We start from the raw sequence: 26,015 nt of genomic DNA on the forward strand, positions 1-26,015 counted from the left end.
TCTGAAAACAACTATTAAAAATTAAAAGCTTCTATATCATTGACGCCATGACTTTTTTTTAGCGTGTTTATACAAGCGGTAAACCCAGTGGCAGTACTACATATGGCAGCAAATGGGTACGATAGTATAAACGTGAACTCTGTAAGTACCTCTATATAATTTGTGAAGTGCGCGCAGTAGTGCCATGGCAGAACATACCTCATACATATATTTAGGGTACAAAACCGGTAGAACTACTAACAGATTGACGGTAGCTTTTCCCCTTCACATTTACAATGCATATGGATTTCTTACGTCCTACTGTATACTCTGTGTGTGTTTGTGTAAAACTATACAAGTTGGAGGCTACAAAAAAATAAAGGAAACAGTACATGCACGTAATTACATTAATAGAAAACCACTTTGCTACTAAAAAAGTACACTGTAGTAGCAGTGAAAAGATACATATAATCGAATCAAGGTTTGTTAACATTTTAGTAAAAAATTTTACATAATATAGTATAAGTGAGATCGTGATGATAAAACACTATCTATCTAAGAGACAACATAATATGTAGCCATCCAGGTTGGTACAAGCCAACGTAAAGACCTGCTCTTTAGGTTTTACGCGGTGAACGACAACTGTAAAAACACTGAGCAGTTACTCGGCTCGATGGGTCGATGAAAAACATTTTCCGGCAATAACAAAATGTTTTATGTTTAATCAAATAGAGGCAAGGAAAACAATTTTCCCATTTTACAATTAGAAACTGGAGCTTACAAAAAAACATAACTTGGTAAATTTCACATTGGCAAACGTGTGATTATGTGAAAAATGCTATTTCGATTAGTCAAGCACGTGTACAGACAAATCTGCTATTCTCTTCTAAACACTTATTTCAAGTTGAGTGGCTAAAAATAATTAGCAGGGATAAGTTGAATAACAGAGAATTTACATGAAGTTCATCGCGCTTAAGTTTTCAACTTCAAAACGAAATTCCATATTTCCCAAAAGCCTAAGAACGGCTGCGTAAAGCTAAGATCCTACTTTTTAACTTAATACTGTCCCAGCAGTGTTGGGTAACAACGGTGCCCAATTCAAAGTAATGGAGTGTTTTAGTACAATTTGACAAACGTGATTTTTCTTAGCGGAGCTGCTAGTTGACGTCACGACGAGTGTTCTAAATAGCGATTATTATCTACGTAGACTTTATACCAGCTAGCAAAAAGTGGCTGATATATGTTTTCGGAAGCATCGGGAATTTCCGACAAGTAGTCTACGTAAATGATAAGGACCTCGCTGGCGAGTAAACGATGTGCCCAAAGAAAAACCTGTTAGGTCGGGAGATTGCAGTACCTCACGTAAGCTGATCAAATGATCCCTAAATCTCGTGCCCAAATAGGCACGTGCAACGATATTATAGTGTTCTGAACCAATTGGCCTTATAGATTGAACCCTGTTAAGAAAATCTTGCACGTCTCGGAAATACTCAATACATTGGAAAATATGTACCATTCTCTTTAATTCGTATCAAGTGAATGCTATGGTCGCTTACCGGTCGCTGATTGCTATAATGATGATCTATAGCTTAGTTGAAGATTTAGCTACTGCTCGAATTGTGCGAAAATGCTTAATTCTATGAAAAGTCTATGAGTCTTATTATCTTTATGATTTCAGAATTTCGCTGACGCTCGGAGAGTTCCACATGAAAATAAGTAAGCTATAGTTATGCCACTTTCTCAATTGGGCCACGCAATCGCATATTCCCCAATGTAATCTCTACCAGGTCACTTTCCTTTTATCAATGTCGACTTTTAGCGGCCATATTGATGTCCATTGCAATGAAATACTCTCGGAACTAAAATTAACTACCCAATCAAGGATTGACCTTAGGCACCTAGCAATTGCTATGGAAGACGACCATAGCAAACGCGTATAATTTTTTCCTTTTCCAGCAGTTTTTTCTTTAACAATTACGTTTAATCAGACAACCTATGTAACATATCAACGATCCATAGTTTTGCTCAGACGATCGAAGCCATCGAACCTAACCAAGATACATAGTTAATTATTACATTCACGTCAAGTTACACTGTTGTTGAACACGTTTTTTCTCTAGTTAATTATGCCCTCACGTAACTAGCCATTTTGCCCCCTGGCCGTTTTTGTAATCCTTAGTTATGAGAGCCGAATAACCCACAATGTAACAAATACTTCTTTGTCGTTAGCTTACTGGGTCATTCAGTCCGCGTATAAAGCTCTACGCAAAGCTGCGCCCATAAGCTGCTGATATGTATAACTACAAGACCCGAAGTCATACATATCGCTTGGAATATTTATTATGGATATTTCTTATTATTTTATGGAGAAATGACGAGGAACGCAACTATATCAGTCTGTGTGTGTCCTGCGACACTGTAACTGAAGACATATTGATAAATCGCTCAGCGATTAGGCCTAGACTTGAAAAAAATTGAGGTCTTAGTTGAGCCCACGTAATTGCTTGCCGATCCCAGCGACTTATACTTCTTTAAGAAAACATCCAGCCCCAACTAAAAATGCCAACATATAGAAGGATCGATTAGCGATTTATGCACCTTCTCATGTGTATATTTGTTAATTCGAATGTTATATAATAATAATCGGACTGGCTTTCGGGAATAGCAGTAACGAAATGCTTTCTTTCCGCTGTTTAACGTTAGCACAATTTTTTTTTATTACAGCGTCCATATATGTATATGGTATATATTCACGAAATAGGTGGAATAAAATTGGCACTTGCACAAAACTGGTCAGCAAATGTCACCACCCCGACTACGACTTTATAATTAATAACAATAACAAATGATTTGTTTGCCGTCGGCTACTGGCTGTCTTCGGCCTACTTGTCCATGTTAGCGTCAGGGTCGCCGTCAGGCAGCTAGTAATTGGTCCCAATATAATATCTCTACATCACCAGTACAGGGGCAATAATACGTCTCGATTCGAAACGACAACCACCTGCAACTAGAGCAGCAGGATAGTACGCGCGATTGCCCCAACCCCTCGGTGCTCGCCGGTCGACGACATATCAACGAAGCGTTATGTTGCCCTCAATGGGTGCCAACAGTCAACAAAAATAAAAACAGCCGCAGCTACAGCTGCGGCATTGTGACAAGTTGTCGTTGTCGTCTTTCATATTGCAGCAGACGACGACGACAACAACAAATACGGCGGCTTCGGCAGTGACATCAGCAACAAAAACGTAGCGCAAAATGACAACAGGCCGCGAAGGCAACGAACGGCTATTACTGCAGAAGCTAAAATATGAATGATAAAGATTTGAGCGGGCCTGCAAAATCAGTTACTTGTCAGCGTCGGTCGGCACGCACACTTTTACAGATGGCGCAGCGGCGGATGCCTATGCCGCCGCCGCCGCCGCCACTGCTGCTCTTCGAATGATACTAATCGCTTTATTCACATAACGATTGTTGTTGGAAAGGTGCCGTTCGTCCGATGCCTGTGACCATCTGACGAACAGACTCAAGAATGGTTGATTGCAGCCCCTCGGGCAAAAATATTCACGTGGCAATGTGTACAGCGCATTCACACATGTGTGAGCCTTTATATGTATCTATACATAGACATACATTCAATGCAGTTCCTGTGCAGTTCATCGAAGCGTAACCCCACTTCTTAGGTTCATTCAAGAGTAAGGGATAGAAGCAAGCAAATACAGGTATAATTCTTGATCATCTCCATGATAATTATGCCTTCATGCGTGGACGATGTATTAGATCGGAATGAGTTTCACGCATAAGAAGAATGCTTGCTATATATGTGAAAACCAGTTTTTTGCTTTGGTTCAAATAGTTGAAGCTTTATTTTGGATGCGCAACACATAATTAGGACCGTAGTCCTTATACTTAATTATCTCAGTTGCCCAAATCATAGCTAGAGTAAAGAGAGCTCTAATTATTTGCATTTTTATGTAAGATCCTTAAGGAGATTTGTTAATCTTATACGTCTTCAGACCCATGATCTATGACCGAATCACTGTGATGTTCCAACATTAGAGTCTTCATGCGAGCCGATATTTTAGCTTAAAACAATCGAACCTGACACACTTGACCATTAGACGCTATAACGATATGTCGATTGTCGTCTCGACATACCGATCCGATATTGCTGCAGTAACGTAACCGACAGTTGCAGTATAAATATTGATACAGAACGCCTAAACTATCCATGTTTCGACATGTCTCAAAAAATGCATACATCAAACGAGGCCTTCAATCACGCTTGTAATTGTTCTTAGCTTTGCAGACAGGAGCGTTTTTGGTCCGGACTTCGTTGATCTTCTCGTGTACGATCATGAACTTAAACAGGACACATACAAAACGATTACGCTACTCACTGGATTACGCCCCGATGGTCGCCCGCCTGTATCGCCAGACTGCCCATCTTTGTCGAATAGCGTTACCGTATTTATGACAATGCCGCAACGAATAAGCGATAAAAAAAAATTAGAACAAAAATGTCCACTGAATCGCGTTGGTTCTGTTACCGTTCTTGCTTGTGCTGCGACGCACAAAACAATGCTTTTGGCTATAACATACAGACTTCTGACTTGCTGAGGAATATAAAACAAATGCCGAAACATGATTTTGTTTATCGTGTGCTCAATGCGTCGTTCCTATTTACGTATGCAAATAAGGCACATCGAGCGAAAAGGAAGTACACTATATCTTTTCTTTGTCTTATTTTGCAGGCATAGATCGGTACGCTTCCAGTACGATTTTGGCTGAATGCAATTGTTGAAAGCCTCACCTCCTCTAGACGATTCTTCAAAGCTTTCCAGCTGCAAGCCTAGAATATACTACGGTCATACGTTTGACGCCCGTTGCTGATTCACCATGCATGGCCATTGTGACGGCTCAGTTATTCATTCATCTACTTTCACACGGCCGTCTCGGTCGAAAGCCTTTTGACCGTTTAGATAGAGACATCGCATCGGCAGGCCTACATGCTCAAATGCGCATGACGCACTAGAATCTGAGGACGAATCTTAACTTGCTATCGTTCATTGAGCAGCCATTCATAATAAAAACAACAGACAGATGAAGACAGCAATAGCAGCTCGCCTGCAGCTTCACCACTTAACCGGATCCAAAACCCAAGCTACAATACGAACTCATGGTACGATTACTTCTTAATCGAAGCACAACAATAATCCCTCTTAAACCCTAAATAGAGCTCTGTTCGTGAAGATGATTTGTTTTTGGGACTGTTTGCTTTTACCTCACGGCACTACCATCATCAGCACCATCGCCGTCATGGTGTCATTATCTTCAATGGCTTAGCCGTTCAGTTCACTGACGCAGTTCTGCAATTGACACAACCCCTGTGCACGTAGAATCATGCAGCATAGCCCACGACCGAACACGCACACACACACACACTTGTACGCAATCGAAAAACGTGCATTCGACCTGTTTCCGACCTTTCAACAACAATGCCTTCGGCTCTATTACTGGCCGATTTGACCTCTTCTTCTATGACTTAGATTAGCTATTCACTCAAACGGATAGTCGAACTTATTAAACCCAGTTTGGAAAAAAGTAAAATCTCTCAAAGCTGGCAGAAGCGGCGAAAGTGCGGTAGTGGCACAACAGTTGCTGACGACGGCAACAGCGCGACGTAACGACGACAATGACGATAACAGACGTAATCATAAACAAATCCAATGTCACTCAATGTGATCCACCTTCCGCAGGCTCTCCAGGGATTCGGTCACTCTCGTTGCAAATCATTCCTATTTCATTTTTTTCCATTGAGATACAACTGGAGGACACTTTATTTACTTAAATTTTAGTAAAAATTTTGCTAAACCGCTAAATTGTGGCTCTCTGTGAGTATCTGTTGTCTGTTAGTTGGTATGATCACTTCGTGCAATACTGATGTTGATAAAGAGTGCATCGCTAAGCCCCAAAGGCCATTTCATTATAATTGTAGGGCCTCAGCGTTGTTATTGAAACGCTTCCTTGGCAGTGAATTACTAATTATCAAGCCTGATGAGTTTATCCTGCTTCATTATCAGTAGTAGCGCTATTTACTAGTGCCCACTTATATACGAAATTTCCGACCGCAGCTTCCTTTGTGCTGTAAATAAGTTCATTGAATACCTGTAAGAAAGCTTATATCTGATACTACACGCTTGGCGAGAGTCTTATCAAAGACTTCTTCATGGAAAAGTGTGACATCGAAAAATGTAACTAGATTCATGGCCATTCTGTGCATATATATATATATATATATATGTACATGTGGGCAGAAGTAAACCTTGCTGTAGAACGATGCTGTGTAAATGACCGATGTTCTTGGATGTCTATGACAGCACCAGTTTGTTCCTATATCGCTATCTTCAGCCAAGTGCACTTGTGTGTGGCGCTCTGTAGAGAGTCCGCCGATCAATTGTGAAGATAAAGAGAAGGAAAAACAGCTGCAACACGAATACAGAAAATGCTCATCCTTTTAATAAAAAAAGAAAAAAATCGCCAGAGGTATCGATTCAACGGTGCGTAGATGGTTCAAAAGTCTGCGTACGACGCTTTACCAGTCTATCCACTTAAGGTGACCAAGGGTCCCCAGAAGCGCAAACTTGTCGCATCGCAATGCATATATATCCTTTTTGGACAGATGATACACACAGCGACAGCGGTAGATACGCCCAACAGATGACTAGCGCAAAAGACTGGGTCTCGGCCCGTCCGGTCCGCGAAGCCGACGGGTGAGCTTGTACTGAGCAGGGATCGTTTGATTTAGAGAGGATTTTTGAATCCACTTCTGAAATGCACTCACATCGTATCGGAATTCCTACTCGTACAATTTCCCCCATTCGCCCGTTTGCGGATACAAGGGGACATTTTGGAAGTTACCTGTCAACACCACTATATTATTCAAACATATATTTTCATTGTCGTTTGTCTGTTGACAAATAATATTGGCGTCTTTATGACGATACCGAATTCAACAAATAAGTAATAGGAAAACGATACAGAGCACCAATCATTGGGTTCCAAATATTGAACACGTGCTCCAGGTTCCGGCGACTCGCAATCTGTCGAAAAGTTTACCCTCAATATGCTTGACGTTAAGAACAAAGCGTTACGACCGTAGCAGCCAAGAAACTTCTTTAATCTTTGCTGACATCTTTAAGGCAATGCTGTGTATATAAGCGAGTACAGATTCCGTTTCTGCAGTATAATAAGTGGGATCGTATTGTAGATCGGACTGGTAGTCGTACGATGGATTTTAGCCTCGTCTGTGTTAAACGAATATCCAATATTCTTTGCGAGAGTGAAAGCCCATATTTGATGATAGCCTATCTGTGTGGAAGTATCTAAACTGAACGGAGTAGACGCTACAAGTATTTATGTCACATGCTCTTATCGTAAAAAAAAAAAAAAAAAAGAATAAGTCGTGCGAGTTTTTCAATAAACATTTTAAATGTTTGCATATATTGTTTACCTACATATTTTCCTATGATGATTGCTACGTATCTGCTTCTAAGCAAGATAGGAGCTGGGTACTCCATATTTTGAAAAGTTCGTTCGGCAGAGGCAAAAACGAAAAAGGATCGATCCAATTGTATGACCCACTGGAACAAATAACGTTTGAGCATATTTCTTAGATCACTGAACTACTTTTTGTTGGACGTTGCCAATGTGTCTCTTTTTTTTTCGTTTGCCAACATCACGAGTTTGCCAAGTTAGTTTTATTTGATTGTTCGCGCAAAGTCATCTGTTTGACCCCCGACATTTTGAACGTGCGCCGTTACCTTTCACAGCAGTAAGTGTCCGAACTCAAAAAGGAATACGCGAGGCCCAAACACTTGAACGAAACTATTTTTCAGCGCTGTTCATACGCGTAAGGATCGGTCAGTTAGTGGCAATAAGAAACACATCTTTCTAGATTGGTGAATTTTTCCTTTCAGGATGATGCGCATCATCAGAAAGAGCCTGCTTGAATACCATACCATCAATGTAATAAATGGTAGCACTGTAAAGCGTCTGCGAAATTTATATTGGGCTTTCCAGGATCTACAAATCTAACGAAATTTATTAAATACTGTAGCTGTCAGTAGATTTTCAGCCTGAGGTTGGTTTTCATCGGAACACTGACTTACTTAGACTATGATGCTCGGTACGCCATAAAAACTCTCCATAAATTATAACCCCCAAGCTTTTATCTGCCTAATTGAATGAACGCTAAATGATGTGAGTTATTTGTGGACGAGGCAACACCTTCGATTCCTGGGTAGTACGACAAATCCTCCTATGGAAAACACTGAATAACACACAACGCCTTTAATTAAGATTGTGTTTTTTTTCCGTTTACAGCTCTTCATAGGGAATACAGCATAGGTGTTTGAAACTGATAGAATGCTAAACAGACCACCGACATGCATCTAGGCCTATTGTGGGGTTCGTGATTTTAGTTCTTTGATTCTTTGGCGAATAGCCCTTGATCAGGATGTACCAAAGTAAATCGAAAAACTTGACCAATTTCACTCGTGTTAATTCTTCAGTTGCGTAGTAATCATTTAAGAACGTGCCCAACGCCTCGTCGAATCCCTGTCCTGTGCCTTAAGGCTCAGCGTGATCAAATTTAAAAGCTAGTTTAACATTACCTCACTTCAAATTCGCCAAGCAATTACAGCCAGTAATAATGAAGGGGCTGTACATCTTTATCAGAAGATTAATGTTAATATTAATTAACTGCCTCTGATCTATTCGTATAGCAGTACTCCACTGTTAAAGTACAGGCCAACTCGTATGAGTTATAGTACATGTTCTTTTACACGTTTTATTCCTATCTCAGCAATAGGTAATTATTTATAAAAACAAAGTAGAATAATGAGATTACGCCTTTGGTGTACTTACATCACGAAGTCTTCCACCAAGATAGTATCCATAACAACCCGTTCATAATAAGATAATGTATGAAAAAATTCCAGCCTATGTTACCCTCTTTTCACTTTTGCGGTTTTTGGCAGGAACGAACGGACGGACGGACGCGTAAAGGTTCCGGATAAACTGGGAAAATGTATTCGGGGAATATGATCAATGGTAGCCAGAACTGTAACAGCAGCAGATGCCATTATTACGGGCATAAAACAGTCCTTCCGACGCGGCTTGTCGCTATCAGTCATCGTCACTAGCTCAAACGATAAGATCGTGATCTTAACCGATAACGCCAGCATAATCACCGCCGGCTAACATAAGATTTCCACCGGTGAGGCTTAGCTAAACGATAAAGACAGTGATGACTCACACCATCGTTAGTATGACAAATACGATACTGTAAACACACGATGGATAGCTTATACGGTGAATGTGTGTGCGAGGACTAGAAAAAAAGTAGTAGTCAACAACTTTATTATGGTACCAGCCCCATTTAAACTCAGACGATTTTTCATGTTGCCGGTGTTACCGAAACAACTTGGCACAGCAATCTTTCTTTTATTTTATGTATGCTCTATTGTTCTTAGTTTGGCATTTCATTCGGATCCCTCATCCAGACAGTAATATCCGTTTCTATAATTAGCGGCACCGAACGGCGCTGCATACCCCAACGCGGGGGTAAAACAACGGTCGCGTTTGGTAAGAACGACAATTTTTAACCAAATCCACCCTTTTTACCTAGACCGCCCTATCCTCCGGCCTGTACAATACGGCCTGCGCGTTCGTTCTGTAGTTCGCCTGCACACATGATACAATTGGTGACGAAAATAATGGAACTTTCAGCTGGACAGTATTGGCGACCGGAGAGATTTTTAGGCGCCGTTAAACAGATGACCATGCTATAGATGAAGCTTGCGCCGCAGAATTGTGTGTATCGGTTCGAGCGTTTGCGGTGCCCATCTAGGCACTTTCACCGGTTAATGGCCCTGCGGTTTCGGAAAAATAGGGGTAGTCGTTTGTCGTTCACCCGGCCACTTCGACGTGTGTGAGAGTTATCTTGCCTTCGAAGTGCCAAGAGTTTCCATTGTTGTGTGCCCTGTAGAAGTTGATGTAGAAGCTAACGTTGCAAAAAAAAGAGAAAAAGACGAAAATCCATCTGCTACTCAGGCGATAACTGATGAAATTGGACCCAGCTTATCACGGACCGATATACAGTCACTGATAAACACAGTGAAGCCAAATCATTAATTCTAACCATTTGTAAAGGATATCTAAGCAGCGTTTGCACAAAAAAAATCAATATCTGGGGGCAGCCTCTCCATGCCTACATAGAGAATCTACGTTTCTTTCGTCACTTGCACTCCATAAATAAATAATCTGATTACTCTTTGGCAATAGTTTTTAATAGCCTTAAGTATTTCTGCTTTAATAGAGCATAGGCCACTGCTAATTAGGGGGTCATCAAGGGAGGAAATCAGAGGGTCGGCATTTTGAACCCCGCCTATAACGTATAAGCGCTGCATAATGCGTCAAATGCGCTTATTGTTTCCTTTCTAATGGAAACAACTTACAGGTGAAAAAGTACCTATCATTTTGATTAATTTTTAATATTACGCTAAAGCTAGAACTATGTAGCATGCACAGCTAGAAACAATCGACCTGGTTGCAGAAAAATTAGAAGCCTGCCCTATTTAACTCGTATATTTTTCATATATGGTTACCGAAGTAGTATTTTTTTAAGTTCATGACAGATCTCGAACCCCTAATTCAAAGCTTTTGAAGTTTGAAAAGTTGACAGATCCGCTCGCGTTTTGTTATAGGTAGTAGACGAGGGACAGTACTGAATCGTATGTATCGATATTAAGCTAGTCTTGCTCATTGTCCAATCTATCAATAACAATTAGTTACCCAATCTTCAGCAAGCGAAACTTGCTTAGATGCTACAAACATGGCTACGGAATAAAACATATGCGTACATGTATACATCGGTCGTCTTGGTTTTTTACGCAATTAAACTTAGTACAGGTTTTTGGTTGTAAAAGACCAGAGGTCGCTGTTTCGAGCGTCGTTAACAACCCATAAATACTATACAATTTCTATGAATAAGGAAAATTAATATTTAGATCAGCTTAGTTTCTAAAATTTGTTTCAACAGCTCAGTTCATGTTTACAATAAATTATAATAAAAATAAAATATTAAAAAAAACTCTCTTAATAATGTAATAAAATATACATTTTTTACCGTCCATATGCCTGTTTTAAATTATACCCAATAGTTAGTTAGATCATATAATTGTGAATTTGTCTAACAAGGATTATTGTCACATATAAAAATAGGTATTTCTGGCTTTTGCTATTATAGAAAGGTCTTCCAGTACTTTCTAATTTCTAGTGCCGCATGATATGCGGAGCTTGGGCATAGAAAGCCGAATACTGCACTGAATTTGATCGTTGTCGAAAAACACAAATCCATGTATCCATCACATATATAAACACACACGAGCAGAAAGAAGCTTAGTAGTAGTACTCGTCTCTCAGAGGATCTGTCAATCTGAACAAGAACCTGTTTCGATCTGACGAAGTCCGAAACTGTCGTCCTATCTGCTGATGAGAGCGACGAGGAGTGAGAAACATAGCGAAAAATTATATAACTATGTAATTATGCTGTTCGCGTAGGAAACCCTGAGTGTTGAGTCACATGTTAGCGCTTAGCAATTGCATTTTCAGTTTGTTTTGTTTTTTTTTTTTTTTCTCACTTCTGCTAATTGCTGTCAGGTGTTTTATGTGGATAACAAGCCAAACAGGCACATCAGAATGGTGAAATTTTTTTTTGCATAGACACATAGCAACGAATATATTTCGTCTAGTCCCTTAACATCTCAGTGTAGCTATGCGTCTGCGATGCATACCTAGCTAGATGGACGGATGGATACTGCTGATAGCTAAAGATCAACTCGTACCGCTAATTAGCTACAACGACACCGGGCAATGGGGCTATAAAACAATCGAAAACTTACGTTCCTTACGTTTTCGTCCTCAAAGCAAACATGCACACTTACTCATATAGTAATAGGACCACGGGGCCACCACTTAAATTTCATTGGGATAGCGCTGAATACAGGAATACTCGGACGGACTGACATGTTGTCGTTCGATGGGAGCGTTCACGCAGGGGAAGCCAACCTGTGAGCGTCTCGCATTGGGCCTTCATCCAGCGCGCTATTATTGCGTTCCCCTATGCCCGCATTCCCTAACGTTCTTCGCGCCTCGTAACAGAATGCATCGCTGGAGTAATCAGTCGCCTTTTTCAGGCTACTAGTATGGTCTGTTTTCCTATGATGAGACGGTATTACCGAGGCTACCAAAGCTGGCAAACAACAAACGTGGTAGAAGTGATTCTCGACGACCGTAGCAGTAACTGGCTCCAGATTTTCCTCAAACACCAGTTAACCACTTAAGCTTAGAATCGGCTCGTTTGATATTTAGCTTTGGCGTCTAGCCATAATAAAACTACAGTGTTATTAACTATGGGATTTTATAAGTGCCACCGTACGAACGGCGAAAAGATACATTGATCTACGTATTAGGCCATTGCCAAGAGGTGAAAAGTAATAGGTTTATAGACTGTACAGCCTAAATTTAGACTCTCGTCTAAATTCGTCTTCGACAAATGGTTTTGCGTGGATACAGATCCTATTGATCGAGTGTCCTGCATTCGTGTTTATTCGACAGAATGGCACGTTCGCTTCTAGCTGCTAGTAAATAGCGTGCACGTTAAACACGTCTGGTCTGATATTGGCGCTTTGCTGCAGTTGAGCAAGCTATACGGCCTTTGGCTAAATTGTGTATAGCTAAAGTACCAGTTTAGTAACAGTATCAAAAAAAAAAAGCAGCACGAAAGTGGGTCAAACGAAAACTAGACACATGCCTTGCCTATTCTGACATGTATATAGCTTCGTTCTTGCGGTGATGTTATCGATACGACGATCAACCAATATGGTCTGATAACGATTTGATCAAAACAGCTAGCCCAAATTACCCAGTCACAGAAAACTGACCTCTAAATGAAGTTCAGCAAAGGTACATGTGTGCGCGACATAATACGAACATAAAAAGCAGAAAATGAACTAACGCTAATTAACTGTATTTTTAGTTTTATGTAGCTCTTCATCACTACACCAAAAGCGTAAACGATACTGATATAACGTAGCATAGCTAACTACGATGCACACTCGATGATGCCTGCGTATCGTCTCTACGAATCGACTTGAGTTTATGAGAAAATAGCACTGAAAAACATTTATGTATACGGACATTAGCGTTCCATATAATATAAAAAGGTGAGCCGATATCGTAGAAGAGTGCCAGCGTAGTCGTACGTGTGCATCCTAACTAGCCACCCAACGCCGTACAGCCACATAGTACGGAGATCTATACGTATATATATATATATATATATATATATATATATACGTAGATGTTTCAAATCAAGCGTCATCTTCGGTAGCTTGATCGCTCGGTCCTGTCGCCATCGACATTATTGTCATCGCCATTATGACCGCAAAATTATAATACGTCATGGCTGTATTGGATGTACATATATTAGTTGATGTACGGGCACTCAATAAATATGGCCACGCGCAGATAAGCTTACGAGCGCTTACGCACACAGACAGGTTTTCAAATCGACCCGCGCTGGACTCACCTCTATCACGACACGTCCTCAATATACTTTTCCTATGGCAAGTGCTGGCTATGTAAAGCGGTACTTAGAAAAGTGGGAACGAAAGTTAGCCATCAACCTGAAATATGAGCAACGGCTACAACAACAATAGATACGACAGAAATGATGGAGCCGTTGTCTTAGGCGCTTCAAGAGTCGCACAAACAATTCAACGTGTGCGTATAAGAGATGTTTGTACATGAGTGTAACTCCTATTTATATTATTCTTGTTCAGCTCATATGTGCCTATCCAGGCGACTGCCTACAACGGTATACGAGTATAATGGGACGCAAGCATGTTTACATGACGTAAGATTTAGGACATCATTTGCTAGATATCTAGGTGAGCTATTCCGCGCGTCTTCAACGGGTTCTCTGATATCGAAGAATTCGTAGAATTTGATTGACCTGTCTGAAATAGAACTGTAACTTCTATATTTCGACTTTTACGTCCGGTATCGCCGTTAGGCATTCCTCCAGAAATAGAGGCCTGTAACCTAGTGCTGTCAAAACAGACTGACGCCGTTGTTCTCGCAGTTGCCCGTTGCTTACGGCTGTATGATATGAGTGATATTTATTTGACTGAATCTGCATATCAATTTCCGGCACCTATGAAAGTAACAACCTAATCATTGTAATAGCTTTTAAACAAGAAGAAAGTATCATAATGTAATATCTTGTCGATTGTTGCCTCATGCGAGGGTTTCCCGTTGGTTCTGACGTATCGTTGTTACAATGTACCGAATCTTATTCAGTGCAGCTGTTATTAACTCACCTCATAATAGTTGTCTTCACGGTACTTAATGCGGCGATACTGGCAATCTGAAATTTAACAGAAAAATCGTGCCGAATAAATATATACACAGGTATACGCATTTTCGTATTATAATTCGATTCCCTCTAGTCATCACCCTCGATCGGGGTGTGCACTCACTTGCTCTACGAAGCGTTATAACGTATGGCTAAATAACATAAACAAAAAACCATTCATGTTCGTGACATTTTGTTAACGGCGGCGTATGGATCGCTGCCAAATAGAAAAAAAAAAAAAAAACATATTTACGCATTAGAAAAAAATAACAATATAAATTGATTAAAGTTCCTGAAGTTGCAATTCTCAGCAGTGTCAGTACATGATAAGAAACAGTACAAGTCTCAACAGGAAAAAATGTACAGGCATTCGAGACCGGTTATGAAAAGGCCCTTTCAAGGCCACCTTGCTGGAAATTTGCTGAACGAAAGGCTATTCATGATGGCCTGCTTGATGATAGCTATTTAGCCAGTTACCTAGACAATAGCACGCATTATAAGCCACAGTAATACAGCATAAGCCGAACTATAGATAAAACAATTATTTTTAGAGCGTTGCTCGTGATCTGTAGTTTGTCCACTAATGATTCCGTCAAAAAGTATTTTACCGGTATTGTCGTCGACTTTTTAACGCCCAACGAGGCGGAGGTCTGAATATATACATCGTAATGGCGACATGACTGGGTTTAACTGAAGACGGTCATTTCCGGTCGAGGCCGATAGTGGCAAGTTGTGTCCAGGTATAGCTTCGGATCGACCTTAACGTGTATATTGCTTAGACAAATATATCAACACTAGAAGTTAGCCTTTGATGTAAATGTATAGAAAAGCTAATCGCTTTTTGGCAAATTTAAAGGCTAAATTGAGACATGCGAGTTATGGAGTCCTAATTTACGCAAAACGGCATCAAGAAAAAAAGCACAATTTTTGAAACTATGTGTTTTTTACCTTCCTATATTTTCAAAATGGACAGAAGCAAGCATATCAAGAACTTATCTATCAATCTAGAACATTTTATCTATTGTTCGAATGCGCAGTACAATATAATTTGTCAGTTTTATTCATTTTACGTTATCTATCTCCAGAATTTCGTATCTGTCGGCGCTCATTGCCGTCTCCATGCGGCTCCCAAAAAATACCATATCGCAATGTAGAATTGCAAGTATCGGAGAATTGTGCTACTGCATAGTATATTGTAGGTAAGCGGCAATTGTAAATGAGTATTCGTCCATTCGACTTTGATCTATGATTCTTACATCTACTTGGGGCGTACAGAAAAATCCTAATAGGTATAGAATACTTGTTAACACCTCTCCTGATAATCGATTGATATGCGGCGATATTATTTATAAAAAAAAAAAAAACATCGAAAATATTGCGATCTTTCGTCAATTGCTGAGAGAGCTGCTGCAGATTTGGCCCCATCATCGTCCCCTTCTACATTGTTGTAACATTCTTGTTTCTCCTCCATCCTAATAAAATAAGCTTCATTATTGGCTTTGTTATATCCTATATGTTATTATCTTACTTTTCCTATAACCCACTTTTTTCCCAATGGACAAGCAAGTACGACTCAAAATCCGCCCTTGAGGGTATCTTCCGCTCCCTCTCTTTCCCTGAGTATCCAAACTGTAAACCTAAATATAATGGCAAAGGTGCTATTATTATTACTATGGCAGCAGTGATAATTAATGGCGCACGATGTAGTACTATGTTTTTGGTAACGTTGCCGGTCCATTCGCTGGCCACGTGATCGCTATATGCTGTAGTCGTTAAGAATTACATCAATTAATCTGTTGTGCCCCATGAACAGTGTTGTCGTTGCCTTTGTTGAATTGCTTTTACTGCCATGGTCGTCACCAAGAGATGCTTTTGGACGGATGCATTTGCCAGCCAGATGAACATATTGTAGTGCCAATGCGCCTTACCAATGCAACGGGTTGTTGGCAAACGTCGGAGGTTGGAGTTTGGGCATGAACTCCTCGCATCCGCTATTCTACCACGTGAAGCTAAGAAAGCGGATAGACATCTCTATTGTCCGATTCGTAGAAAAATACAGACAGAAAATAGATGATTCACCCGCTCCTGTGTAGGTCAAGGGCAAATGTTGCTACCGAATAAGCGCTCCAATGGGCGATAGTCTTCCAGTAATAATATAGCTGTGCTAACAATAATAAAAACAGCAACTCTTTAATATGTAGTGTGTACTGATCAGCTAGCCACACGCGAACGCAAGAAAATGACAATAATCATCACTTTCCTCCCAAAAGATACTCTCCTCGTCGTATCGTTTCGCTTAATGAAATGGTGGGTTACTCCTTCAAATGGAAATTTGTACCTGGCTCAATTAAAAGAGCAGTCGCAGGAAGCTGAAACAATAAAAAAAAAAAAAGAAAGTGATTTGGGTGTGGCTCATTTGCGCGGAACCGAACTTTGCGTCACCGCAATTTACTATTTATTATAAGATAATTAAGCAAATCAAAGATTTGCCTGTTTCTTTGACATGCCGTTTATTATTGTATGGATGGTCGTTGGCGCTGTTGTCGACGTATCATTCACGTACATGTACCGTAGATTTTGAGCACGCTCACCGAATCGACCTGTCATCTCAATGTTGAGCCTTCGTCAATCTACCAATCGAAGACCTTCATGACTATTGTTTTTCAAAGGCAATTTTCAATAGAAGTTACACCGCCGGCCTCACACTACTGGTCACGCTATACTATGCCGCTAGTTAATTCGGATAACATACATCGCCAAAGTAAATACTTTGATCACTTGTCGGCGGAAGTTTAACTATAGTTGCCAGATCACTACGACCTTCATATTTGTTCTGATACAACCACAGCTTATAGTTTGCCATAAAAGCACCAGCTGCCGCTGTAGAGTAATATACCGATTTATGTTAAGTGTACTTCTCATAGACTTACGTTGATACTTTATCGTATCATTGAACATCGATAACCGCAATAGACCAGTTCGCTAAACAGAAGGTAGCCGGATAGCAACATGATGCAGTTTTATATCTGAACTTTTCATGTTCATCGTCGACGTTTTTGCCTATAATGCATGGAAGTATAACTTCGACTGAGTTATGGTACAATATGAATCACCGATACATTTTACTACTACTATATAAAGAGTGATGACAGTCGAATAAGCTTGCAACGGAGGACAAGGAGGGCGCGCGCGAAGGAAATAACAGGACAATAGCAGTTGAATTCGCGATAATCGGTTGGCAGTGAACCTTTGATAGCGATTTACGTCTGTATAATAATCATCACGACTCGAAAGATCAATGCGATCAGTGGTCGGCCCAGGGTTAGTAACTCAAGGCACTGGCCCATTTTTAACTAGTTCTATAAACTTATACGTAGCATCACTCTTTATAAAGCACATATTCAGTCGAGTTAACGTATGTACGTGATGACATTGACGCGAACGCTGTTATGAAACTTCACAGCATGATTTTGCGTAGGAGTGCAGCATAAGTTCCGAGATAGTCATGCATAGAGGCTGTTCGTCTACAATATGAAGACGGTTAAAACTGACCGCTCACAAGCAAGCTACATCTAAACGGATCAGCACGATACAGGTATATTGGGTACAGTATAATTAGTGTAGCACTAGAAATACAAGGAAATATGATTTTTGTGTGGGGTATTTTGATATTTCCTCACTTATATTTCTCTATTGATAATTCCAATGAGAGCTCGTTTCATTTAATGGTCACTTCGTACTAACTTTCGTTAACAAGTCTATTGAGGAGCTATAGATATTGACTGCAGTCGGAAAGTGCCTGTCTGACTAGTTATGTTTCGAAGCAACATAAAAAGAGGCACAAGAATGGGCGGTCGGTAAAAATGAAATTAGTCTAACTTCAGCGCCCCTTAAAAACAGTGGCTAGTGAAGAATAAGCGTATAAAAAACGAGACGTTTCGAAAAATTATTAGAAACTTTTCCTACCTCTAACTGTAGCACGGTATAGCCAAAAAATACAATATGTTTTTAAAGAGGCTGCTGTATGTTACTTGCAACTCAATGGTTTTCCTGCTTAACGGAAACGCATACGTTTTATGGGTTGATCGTACCGGCTGGGCACTGCCAGTGAACGACGTCCATAGCCGACAGAGACAAACTTGCATTTGTCAGTCTCTCTCTCTCTAGCCGCAAATTGTTCACATATATCCTTATTAGGTTTTCTACGTACTTAATTTTTGGATTTCGAGAACACACATCGATAATACCATCGACTAAGTATCAAAGTGCCGTATGTAACAGTCTTTTTTTAAATTACCTATCACTAAACCGCAAGATATAGCTGGATAGATGACATAGGCTGTACTTCTCAAACATCTCTGATTCCGGCTTCGGGTTACAGCCATTAATGTACGTTATGCGGTACGCTAAGATTCAGTGATTGCTTCGGTAAGAATCGTTATCTAAAATCCGGAATTTTAGTCCGAGAAATTGCTCTAGTAGAAAACGCTGTTTTTTTTTTTGTTTTTAATATGCCCGCAGCAAGCCCTGTCGCGTAATTAGAAATTATTAATTAGGTCACATGAATTTGCCGCTCGTGTTCCACGGTGTCCTTACTAGACGGAGCAAGCTCCTGCCTCCCGCTCATCCGCCCTGTTCGTCGATTAGAGCTATTGCTTTTCATGGATCAAGCGTATTCAATGTCAATATCGATAGCAAATAGTACATCAGCTTTTTATCCATGTGCATTCTATTTTAATCTAACTGAATGTTGACAGACTGGAACGAGCTGGACATCTTTGTTTTGTCAAAATAGGTACGAACACGCTTTAGTGCTTTATTCACCAGTAGCTACTGATTTGATTTGATTTTGTTTCCAGTCAATCGTCCGTGTGATTCAAACGATCTGCGGCAGGAATAGTTAGCGAAAAATCAGTAGCTGACTGATTTTTGACATATCTTCCGCCTGCTAGTGGACATCGTTCATTTCAGATGGCCACCGTAATCATCTGCTGACCAGGAGACCTTAGCTGTCGCTGCTTACGTCGCCCGCGTTACGTTAAAGCTAGGGCATGGACCGATCGTGCTGAATACCCACACCGGCGATATGTGGCCCCGGAGGAGCACCGCAAGCGGACCGCGCCTTGAAATAACCCTAACGAGAAAAACGTCCTAGACAAACAGGAACAACAGACGTTACGCGGGAAACTGATTTCAATTCGAAGAGAATCTTCGATAACTTTCCAGCTGCCGTCCAAACTGTTGCAGCCTACATGCATCTAAATATAATGTAAAGATAGAAGTAAAACTCATCAGCTTTAGATATGGCACTTTTTTGACGCGTAATACGTTGGTTTTATGGGGAAGTATTAGTACTTACATCCGATTTTTGTTCACATTTGTTACAGCAGGAGGAAATCAACATGTGCAAGCCTAGCAGAAAATTAATAAATAAATAAATGTTTCGCTTTTTATCTCCAGTTTTGCCGTTGAGTGTTGCTCCAGGTGACTGTCCCCTACGATAACACGTGGAATGAAGCGTGGTTGCGCCTACTTTCGAGCCTTGACCACCTCATATATGTCTATACGTTTCACAGGCTACACGTTACCATTGCAGCATCGTGAAGGCATCCTAGAAGAAGATTAGTCAACAAAAGCCCATAAGGCAATGGCATAAATATAATAAGTAATTCAATGTTTAGTTCAAAGGAACCCAATATTTAGGAACGGGCCTATCTTATTTTCTTAGCCGATAAGCTTTTATTATAGCAATACAAAAACACGTTCCTATGACATGCTTTAGATGCCGTCGAAAATACGTTTACAATACAAGTTCAAAATGCGCGCGACGAGAAATACCTATTACGAGATAACTATTTTTAATTTACCCATTTCGTAAACATGTGGAAGTATCACAAACCGAGCGTATTCTGGGTTGCGGGACCGTAAAAATTCGAAGTATAATCGTAAAAATGTCAAACGACTATAATCTCGGTAACATTTATAATTGCAGTTGTCAGAGGCTCATCGCGTTTCTGCTAACACCTGTAGCAACAACACGTTGACACATGGCTTCAATACAGCATCAATGCCAAAATCAAAGCATTATAGAATTATGGAGATATAATCGTTGCCAAACTCGGTGGCTATAAGTTACTGTTGCTGAACAGCTCTCTCGTTGGAAACGTTTGAATAAAATGTTACGCAAAATCTTAAATCGAATTATCCGATTTATATAACTCGAAATGAGTAAGTCAGAATTATTCGAAATGCTATATAAAAGCTCTTGTTTTCGGTCCTACAAGGTCCTTCAATGCTCTGTATGGTCTCACAATCATTCGTCAGGCCCACCTGATTATCTGCTAATATCGACAAGTAAGTGTATCAGTGTTGATAGAAGTATTCCTGACCGATGACAAAAAACCATACGTATCTCATTGAACGAGAAACCAAACACAGGTGTTACGTACGGACATATGAATTAAGCTACGGAACTGCCAATTAATAGGTACATATTGGGAGGTTTTAACTGGGTGAGCTCTATAGGCCATTACCTTTATATCATTATACCTAAGTTAAGTTACTGGAGCAAAAGTTTCGTTATAGTTATGTTATATATATGTGTATATATATATATATATATATAGCGAGAGAGAGAGAGTGAGACAGTACCCGCAGGACATCCATACTGTAGCCAACTCGATACTGCCAGACTTTCTCAATGGTCGTTTTCGCGAGAGATAATTACTATAGAGTTAGTTCGTCCAAAATCAAAAAACCAAAAAAAGTATTCGCTAAGGTGCGCAGGCCCAATTTGTATAAAAAAAAAAATGTATCTAAAAATGTTTCGAGGTTTTTTTTAAAGCTTTATAAAGCTGACGGTGTAGTGTCTGCTACATAACAACGACCCGTTGGCAAGAAGTGGCGGTTCTTTATCATTATTGGAAATTGACATACTGGGAGTGGATGACCCTCTATGCGAAGACCAATATTTCAATGTTAACTGTATTTGGAATCGGTAACTGGAAATTTGGAATCCGGGAATTTCTCGGATGGTACTTCTTCCGAATGCTGCGATGACTACACAAATAGTTACGGTGACATCCAACGAAAGCAAAATCATTAGGGAAGTCTCTGAAAATGATGGCAATCTTCGCTAAAGATTCACTATGTTTACTTCTTTAATGACTATCGAATTAGTGGTGTACTGCACTACACTTGAACAACATTCCAACATGTCAAATTTTCAATTATTGAGTTTCTACGGGTTACGGCACACAGTCCCCATCGTCTAATCGCTATATATACATTCGCTTGTTACCGCTGCCGACCCCCGCGGCATGAAGAGAACCCATAGCTAATAGACAGTGACTATAATTTTAAATAAACCGCCGTTTGTCACAGCTACCATCACGTGAGTCCGTTTAGGACACTTGTCCATGTAATGCACTAGCTTGTTATAGTTGGATTGTGATAATGGCCTGATAGATAGCTTTGTCCTAGCATGTTTCCAACACAGCTATTGCGAGGTGACCTTCCGTTATGAGGCATCACTAGCACTTGATGAAGACACTTGATGACACCGTTATAATAGCACGATGCCTTCGCCGTTCGACAGAAAGAGATCGACTGCACATAATAGAGAACAATGCATATATATTAAGGATCCATATTTTTATATGAGATCGGATAATGATTGAGTGATGACTGAATTTTGTACGTTCAGAGATTGCGACTACGCATGATGTTGCAACTCGTTCGATTGTATGAACGTTGTCTAAGCCGCTTTCCCGAAAAGAATGTTGCCGTCTATTATATAGCTAAACGATGAGATAAGCTGATGTTCTAACCCAGTTCTACTGGCCGCTTCATAGCGGATCGAATGCGGTTTGCCCTAAACGGAGCTAGAGTTAACTATTCATTAACGCTGGTCGGAGTCAATCGTACGCTTTGTCGTGCTGCCAAGTTTCCTTGCCTGATAATTAGGAATCTGGTTAGTTAAGAACGGTCCGCCGAGTCCTTTCAGAGGACAGTCAGTTTCGTTGACCTGATCAGAATACCTGTTACGAATGATGTTCGACTGCGGTTAAATTAGATAGGAAACACTAATTGTTAACAACGGAAATCCATAAAGTGCATGTAGTAACATTCACACAATATAATTGGTCTGATATTCCATTCAGTAAAACACCGTTCCGTCGAGAGCATACACTCTATATACGTTTTATCTGAAAAGGTATACTTTACATTTTAGATAAAAACTACAATTCCTTACATATAATTCAGGCAAAACAACACGCCGCTACGATTGAAGCCGAAGCTAGCTCATACCTATCTATAATAGATATGTGGCTAATACTGAAATTTGATTGAAATTAAGTATGCTTCAAAACTATCTATAGGCCCTACTTTGTGAAACGGTTTGCTCTCCGATCAATTTTTTTAGGGTTAAAGGCCTGCTTGCAATTAACTGTGTCTCGAATATCAGTATCTGCATAACTGGTAAGTCAATCAGTCAGTTAAAATATTAGAAAGAACTGAGTGTTTTTCGTTGAAGAACGTTGTCATCTCACCATAGGTCGTTGCTTAACGAACGAGTCGTAACGAGGGTTCTTGTGCCGACCGCAAGAGGCATAGTGGAAATAGCCAAATGGCCTCTGTGCGTTTACATTTATCCAGTACAATCAAAAGTTCCAATGACATTAAAACGCTCGACCAAAAAAGGGTGTCTACAGAAGTAAAATAGTAAGCAATATGGCCACTGTGAGGCAAAAATTTATGTTCACCCATATCATTTGTACAACGACTCTATTATAAAGACACCATGGCCAGCCAGCCAGCCAGCCAGCCAGCCACAACTGCTTCATAAAAAAAAACGTATTGGAAGAGATAAACTTGTTCTTTGTACACTAGAAATGGATAATTAAGCCTCAGAAAATCTCGGTTAGCGAACAGCAGGCTACCCACGTTATTCTGTTGCAGCTTAACTTGCTTCCCTGTCCTGTATCTGTCGTTATGATTTTGCGAACTAATCGCGAAAAGGCTTGCTTTAGGACTACCCTTTTTCCAATACTGTATAAAATACTTAGGGATAAATCTCTCATAGCTATATGCAACGTTGTGTCTAGGCTTATCTGCATTTACAAAGTTGCCAAATTGTCAAACCACAAATAATAGAATAAAAGAGATAAGACAACTATTTTAGCAGATATATTTTTTTACCTAAAGCACAGGCGAACACGCAATAGCTAAAATTCATTTTTTATCGTTATCAACTAAACCATAGATATTTCGAAGAAGACGACATATCGTATTGGCACGTGGTGAATCGTACCGGAAATTTCGAATGTCCAGCTGAATACAAGACCAACACAACTATATTCTGGCAAGAAATAAAAACAGAAAGCGGTTCTATATACATCGTTCATCTATTCGTTGGCGGTTGGCATTCAGACTAAAGCTGGTTTCCTAGTGTATGTCCCAGGCGTCAACAGGACCCCAGTTCGTACAAACATCAGCACTTATAATTTCGACAATCCACTAGGATCGCTAACCCCGAATTAAAACGAACGCGCACATTTTCTAATCAGCCGCGAAATTTGAAATTACGCGTTAGACCTGCAAAATCTATTAATATACTGATGTCGAGGGGCCAGTAAATCTATGCGGCAAAATCCAAATCGATTCTGCATTTATAATGGAGGTTCGCACATGGACGTTTCGTTCGTATTCGGCGTCAGCTTCACAGCATAATACGTAGGAGCATCTGAAACTTTCAAGAAGACAGACCTGTGTCGACTAGCATAGCCAATATGAACAAATTCAGTATGACGTAGAGTATGGACTCAAAAAACACTGATCTCTCGATCTCGCTACCAGATGATTAGATAGCACGTTCATTACTGGACGCGAGAGAAAAAGAAAGATGGTTTTCTGTTAGCTGGCATTCGCGTTTCAAGGGACACACGCTGCTTTCTCTTGAATGCCCCCGTAACATTGGTTTATTATTTATGATATAGAAAACTCAAAAGCTTCTAACTGAGTACGAAAGTACAAGAAATAACACGGCCAAACACGACCAGGTTAGTTTCAACAGAGGTGGTCGGGTGTTTCGTGAAAAGGAAATTGAAAAACCACTGTTATATATAAGCAAAGAAATCTCAGTATTTCTTAAAGCAGAACGCTCGTGTGCCCACCAAAGACTGAAAAAAAATCGAAAATTCCCATTGCCGACAAACTGCCTTTCAGCGAAGTAACTTTGTCGTTTTTGGCAATATTTGGCTGGAAAATCATCATAATCGCTTAGTGCAACGTTTCTAATTATAGAAAACTAGTATTAATGGAGCTAGATAAATGGAGACGTGAAGCTTTCGCCGATCATCTCAAAGAAGTTCTCCTTCAGCAGAAATTGTTCTGAACGTAAGGTGCGGCAAATGTCAAATAGGACACATTGACGAATACACGCTCCAGCTAAAGCCGTCTTCGTTCAACACAAAAAATGGTATTAAAAAAGGGTGGTCGAAAAAGCAAAACAATATATCTTGCCACACTGCATCAATAGGAATCGCCAGATTAATGGTAAGCTTTTAAAATAATATAATAACTACCCGTGACGAAGTTGTAGAGGAAGACCAACCTAGCATCACACCTAAACATAGCCGCAACTCGTACGTCGCCCGAATGTCATCACATTGAAGAGGGATCCTTCGTATTATTGCAAATACGGTTCAAGCTCTTTTCTGGCTATCTTCCTTCATTATGTGTCTCGAGTCCATCATGTTATCATAAACTAGGACTTATCATTTCCATTGGCCATGTGTATGTATACACATATACATATATATCAGTCTGTACATCCGAAAGCAACTAACAAATTGGAATAGTTGAATGTCAAGCGGTTATCTATGTGCATTGGCTTAAACCTTACCACCTCACTTCTTAAAGCCTTTCTGTAACTCCAGTAAAATCGACAGACGGGTTATATAGCCCACATGGGCAACTACCAATATACATGTATATCATTAAACAGTCATTAAATGTTTATCGATCGATACAGAAATTTTGTTATCAGTTGGCCGTTTAGTTTAATGTTCAACTTTAGATATCGATCTAAGAATGCAATAACCTACAGGCAGGCAGGCAGGCAGGCAGGGAGGCAGGTGCTTCTGGTCTGATTATACCGATATAGCGTCAGGTTTTAAATTACAATGCAAAAAATTACGCAAACGGACCCGTGACGGCTATAGAGTGCTTGTTGTTGCTCAATAACGGTACAACATCATTTCATGATTTAGTGACATCAATTTCTGCCCCGACACAACATTCGGCATTTGACCACGGTCCTTTCCACTTGATTTTTTTATTTCATGTTTAATATCATCACTATTAGTATTATTATGTCATCAGCAGCCTATTCTACTCTTTTACGATCGCTAGAACAGAAAATAAACATTGTTTGCTGTGTTCCTCTAACTGCTCCCACGGAGGTAAGCAAAACACATTATGACTAGGCGTAAATCTTTGACAACAACTTAAGCAGAAAAGCCTATACATGATGCGAATTCATCTACCTTTTTCT

The 26,015-nt window shown here is 40.1% G+C and overlaps 1 protein-coding gene across 2 annotated transcripts in view; it reads right to left on the minus strand.

The window, feature by feature from the left end:
* The window catches only part of LOC111267260 (uncharacterized), a 130,955-nt gene that overhangs the window by 102,524 nt on the left and 2,416 nt on the right, over window positions 1–26,015 (minus strand). The window contains exons 1-2 of one of the 2 annotated variants that reach the window (XM_022845398.2): window positions 15,067–15,091; window positions 14,424–14,470 (exon numbers count right to left, since the gene is read on the minus strand). Coding sequence is in view for 1 of the 2 variants with exons in the window: in XM_022845390.2 (XP_022701125.1) it covers window positions 14,424–14,470 (47 nt within the window). In the remaining variant the exon portion in view is untranslated. Of the gene's footprint in view, window positions 1–14,423; window positions 14,471–15,066; window positions 15,092–26,015 lie in introns of those variants that run through there. The other variant, XM_022845390.2, reaches the window with a different exon arrangement.

Source organism: Varroa jacobsoni, unplaced genomic scaffold, assembly GCF_002532875.2.
Source record: "Varroa jacobsoni isolate VJ856 unplaced genomic scaffold, vjacob_1.0 scaffold_123, whole genome shotgun sequence".
In the NCBI taxonomy this organism is placed as follows: Eukaryota; Metazoa; Arthropoda; class Arachnida; order Mesostigmata; family Varroidae; genus Varroa; species Varroa jacobsoni.